General features: G+C 43.3%; 1 protein-coding gene across 1 annotated transcript; it reads left to right on the top strand.

The window, feature by feature from the left end:
* The first annotated feature begins 3505 nt into the window (after positions 1-3505).
* On the top strand, positions 3506-4276 carry LOC130948945 (uncharacterized). The gene has a single exon (XM_057877800.1). The coding sequence runs from the start codon at positions 3506-3508 to the stop codon at positions 4274-4276; it is 771 nt and encodes a 256-aa protein (XP_057733783.1).
* The last annotated feature ends 939 nt before the right edge of the window (positions 4277-5215 follow it).

Below are 5215 nucleotides of genomic sequence, written 5' to 3' on the forward strand. Positions count from 1 at the left end.
ATTTTATACTGATCGTTTATCAAAATTAAATTTATTTTATAAAATCTTAACAATATAAAACAAACACCAAACCATACATGATGATAGATGAGTGGTGGGTGGACTAATTAAATTGCTAACCGTAATATTATTATCAATTAACACAACATCACGAATAAAAAATTGTAAGGTAGTTAACTAGTAGGGGCATAGTTTTAATTATTACTATCTATTTTTCTACATAATTATTATTACTTATTCAGTTATTGTATTTATTACATATTTTAAAGCATTTTTCTAAACCACTCAAAATAGGACGTGTTTAGTTTGAGTGAAAGTTGTGTTTCAAAGGCAAATCTGTTTTGGAATGTGTGTGGTTTGCATGCATTGCATTATTACGCGTGAAAAGACACCAACATGATCAAACAAGAGAAAAAGACATGGAAGCCAGCAAAATACTATTAAACAACATGGGATCGACTAATATATAGAGACAAATATTCTGATTAGTCAGTATCATAATAATAAGGATTAGAAAGATTAGCTGCGGCTGCTTGTGTTTGTTGCTGTGTGGATACGAAATTTGACAGAAATCAATTTTATTTTTAAATAATTTTTTAGTAGGTGTAATAATTTACTAAAACATGTGTGGTTGAAATAATGTATAATGAGTTAAAGAGTAATCATTTTTTTTTGTGACTAAAGAGTAATCATTTGTTGCTGAAGAAAATTTATACGGAAAAATTAAAAAAAAAAATTCTTAACATTCAAAAGCTTCAACACATATTTCTAAATGAAATGTTAGTTGTTTTTTAGTTTTCAATTTTTAGTTAACTTTGAGTGAGTCTAATTTCTATACGTTGTTAATATAAAAGAATATCTAAATTATATTTACATAAATAGAAAATTTGGTTTTAAAACAAAGAATGTAAGGATAAGCGCTTTTTTTTTATGTTTTTGGTATGATGGAAGAGAGGGGGTATCACAAGGGGGACTGGGTTCCGGGGTTTAGATTCCCGATCGAAGGATCCCCGGATTTAGAATTGTGAGGAATATCATAGCTTGGAAAAGGATTCTTTTACTGTTTTTTTGGAAAATTTACCTGAAGATATCTCCCGGAGGGAACTGTATCAGTTGTTTTGTTGGACGGGAAGGATCAATGACATATATCTCAGCAGAAAACAGAAAAATGGAAGGGTGTACATCTTTGTATTCGTTCGATACACGACAAAAGGTGGTGCTCTGAAGGCGATTGCAGAAATGAATCAATTCAGGCTGCGCGGGAAAACTGTGTATGTGGGAGAAGCCAAGTTTCGAAGGAATTTTCAGGTGGGGAACCGACGGGTGATTGTGGATACTGGACGAGACTTGGAAAGAAAGCCAGAGAATGCTGTTACTGATAACGGGGCTCAGCGAGAACTGGAGAGGGAGCCGGAGCACATGCTTACTGCTAAGGAGCCGGTGATCAATCCTGGGTTCGAAGACCCGCGTGTAGTTGGCCGAACGATACTCAAGCAGGGCAAGGGGTGCTCGAAAAGGGTGGAAGTTCCCATTGTGGCAGACAATATGAACTGGTTGGTCAGGAGCTTGGTAGGATGCACGCTGAAACCTATAGACCTCCATTCGTTGAAGCGAGTTATCCAAGCAAATCTGCAACATGTGGAGGCTGTTAGGGAGATCGGAGAAACTAAAGTCTTGGTAACTTTTGAAACTGTGGAATATGCTGATGAGGCTTATAATTTTAAGATGGATACTCTGTTGCAAGTCCTTCATCGGGTCAGGCGTTGGGAAGAGACAGAACGCTGTTTGTCTCGCAGGGTGTGGTTGGAGTGTCACGGAGTGCCTTTGCATGTCTGGTCACCAGAAACATTTAAAGCAATAGGAGGTTTATGGGGCAATGTTCTTCATTGTCTTATCCAAACAGGAGAAGGGGCTTCCTTCCGGGTGGGTAGGATTGAAGTTGAAACAGAGAAGTTTGATACGATTAGCGACTGGGTACAACTTGCCGTTGGGGAAAATGAATTTCCGATAATTGTGAAAGAGGTGGGGTTGGGGAATGATGGAACGGCGATCTTGGAGGAGGAAGGGCGGGTCCAGGAGGGGCATAACGTGGCCGGTTCTTGTGTTCATAGTATGAAGATGACAAAGGTGCAGTGGGATCCGGCGGCGGATCTGATAATCGGGAATGCCCAGGGGGGTGATTGTGGGGAGGACAGAATAGTAATTCCGGAGGTGATATTCAATGATGTGAACGTTGAGTTTTGAATTTCAAACATCAAGCATATGCAACAGATTCGGTGAGTCGTACCCAGAATCTTGATCAGGCGGTTATGAAGGGATATGGTTGTGAAGAGGTGGATTATGACAGAACGGTTACAGAGGATTTTGGTGCAGGGAAAGAAAGGGATATTGGCTATCCTAATATACAAAGTGGGCCTTTAAGTTTGGGCCAGTCACCATATTACCGGGTATGTTCATGCAGGAAGGAGTGTGAGCTGGGCCTAGCACAATTAAGCCCAAAAACAAATCAGATTAGGAGAGGGCTACGGGGCTTGGAGAGTGTGTAGTTTGGGTGGGAGAATGAGGGTGGGCCTGATTTTGATGGGCAAGGGTTGGACCGGGATGCTGAAAACCTAACCCAGGAGGATTCGGGTCGGGCAGAGGGGAACCAACTTCAGATTGTCTCCCCTGCTGTGTTGGCGGCGGCGAACCTTGACTCTCCTGTGGCGTTAGTGGCGCCTGACCGGGTGGGCGTGGGGGTGGTAGATGGCGAGGCCAGGCCGCTCCCGCTGTGCCAGTTACCGGCCGGCTCTTTGGATGGTGCGAGGTTGGACCTGGCCGGCTCTCTGGACGTCGCGACTTCGGCTCTGGCCGGCTCTCTGGACGTCATGACTTCGGATCTGGGTTCGGTGCAGGTTGTGAGAGGGGATGTGGCTGGTGGCTATGGGATGGAAACGAGGGAGGGGTTGCGATTTGGCGAGGGAGGCATGGTACAGGGGACAAGGGAGGTAGAAGGGGATTTCGCGGACACGGACGGTGCTGCTGATGGGGCTGAACGGCTGCACCTGGTCCGGCTGGGTGAGAAGGAGACGCCATTGGGGGCAAACCGAAGAGTAGGGGAGGGCATGCAAGAAGCGCTGGCTGAGGTTGAAGACACCTTAGAGGTTGAAGCTGATTCTGGAACAGGTGGAGGGCGGAACATAAAAGGAACTGAAGTTAGAATTTCCAAGGAAGCACAGGTTAAGGAAAATCAAGTAACATGGGCACTGGCAGTGGAATCTGGTGCGGTATTGTACGATGAAGACGTGGATATTATGAGTATTTTACAGGCTCAGAATGAAAAAATAGCGGAGAAGCGCAAGCTAGCAAAAAGGAAAGAAAAGGCAAGAAGGAGTCGGCCTAAGAATAAAATTAAGGTGAGTAGTACTTTGATTAAATGATTGTGAGCTGTTGGAATGTTAGGGGGTTGAGGGGAGACGGAAAGTTGAGTATGGTAAAAATGTTGAAGACAAAATATAATGTGAACATGTTAGGATTGCTTGAAACAAAAAGGGAGATTATTTCGAAATATGATGTTGCTAGGATTTGGGGTACTAGTTCTGTGGGTTGGGAGGTTGTGGAGTCTGTTGGGGCAGCTGGGGGGCTGTTGTTGATGTGGGATGACATGATATTTAAGAGAAGTAACTGTTATAAAGGTGAGAGGTGGGTGTGCATTGAAGGTTTAGTAACAAAGAATAATTTTCAGTGTGCTGTTTGCTTGGTATATGGGGCACATGGAAGGGAGAAAAAGAGGGTGGTGTGGGAGGAGTTGAGTTATGTTGCAGGCTTGTGTCAGGTTCCATTCTGTTTGTTGGGGGACTTTAATGAGATTTTGCAAATTGAGGATCGCAAAGGGGCGACAAGTTTGCCAGTATCTGCGGAAGAGTTTAAGAGTTGGGTTCAAGACATGGAACTAGTGGATCTACCCCTTAATGATAGGAAGTTCACATGGTTCAAGGGTCAATCTTGTAGCAAAATTGATAGGGTGTTGGTTACTATTGAATGGGTGGAGGAGTTTCCTGACATTAGGCTGAACGGTGGTCCACGGGGATTGTCAGATCACTGCCCGTTGATTATGGAGACTACAAGAGCAAGCGGGGGCCCTAGACTGTTCAGGAGTCTGGATTCCTGGTTTACCCATGAGGGTTTTTTAAGGACAGTAAAGAATGAATGGCGAAATTTGAGTGGTGGTCCGTTTATTGGTAAGCTGAAGGAATTGACGATACCTTTTGAGAAAATGGCACAAGGAAAACTTTAGTGATATGGATAACAGGCTGCAAAGGTTTGAAGATGAGATCAGAAAGTTGGACGACCTGGTTAGTAATGGGACTTATGATGGTACAACGGAGGCCAGACGAAAGGCGTTGGTGAGGTTTTGTGAAAAGTGGTACATAAGGAAGGAAATTCATTGGAAGCAGATGTCTCGGTCTAAGCATGCTAGGGATATGGATAGGAATACCCGGTATTTCCATAACATTGCCTCTGCTAGAAGGTGGAATAACAGGATTGATGCCCTGATGATTCATGGACGACTTGTGAGGAATCAGACAAGAAAAAGCATGCAATAAGGGGATTCTACAAGGAGTTGTATCGCCAGGAGGATGCTCCACGGATTGGGGTTCGAGATGGGCTGTTAAAGCAAGTTGGAAGAGCTGAGGCAGAAGCTTAGGAGGTTCTACCGACGGTAGAAGAAATCAGGGAGGCGGTTTGGGATTGTGATTCTTCTAAAGCACCAGGGAGTGATGGGTACAATATGAACTTCATTAAGAAATGCTGGGAAGATATTGGTCATGAGTTCACTGCAGCGGTGATGGAATTCTTCCACAGTTCAAAGATACCAACGGATGTGAATACCACATGGGTGGACCTGGCCCCAAAATTTGTGGGTGCGAAGGAGATCAAGGATCTGCGCCCGATCAGTTTGGTGGGATGTGTGTATGATGAGCGGATAATTTGTACGCTTTTTGGCATTGTTTTTAGTATGTTTCTAGTATCTTTTAGTTAGTTTTTAAGTATATTTTTATTAGTTTTTAGTTAAAATTCACTTTTCTGGACTTTACTATGAGTTTGTGTGTTTTTCTGTGATTTCAGGTATTTTCTGACTGAAATTGAAGGTTCTGAGCAAAAATCTGATTCAGAGACTGAAAAGGACTGCAGATGCTGTTGGATTCTGACCTCCTTTCACTCGAAGTGGATT

Source organism: Arachis stenosperma, chromosome 9, assembly GCF_014773155.1.
Source record: "Arachis stenosperma cultivar V10309 chromosome 9, arast.V10309.gnm1.PFL2, whole genome shotgun sequence".
NCBI lineage: Eukaryota > Viridiplantae > Streptophyta > Magnoliopsida > Fabales > Fabaceae > Arachis > Arachis stenosperma.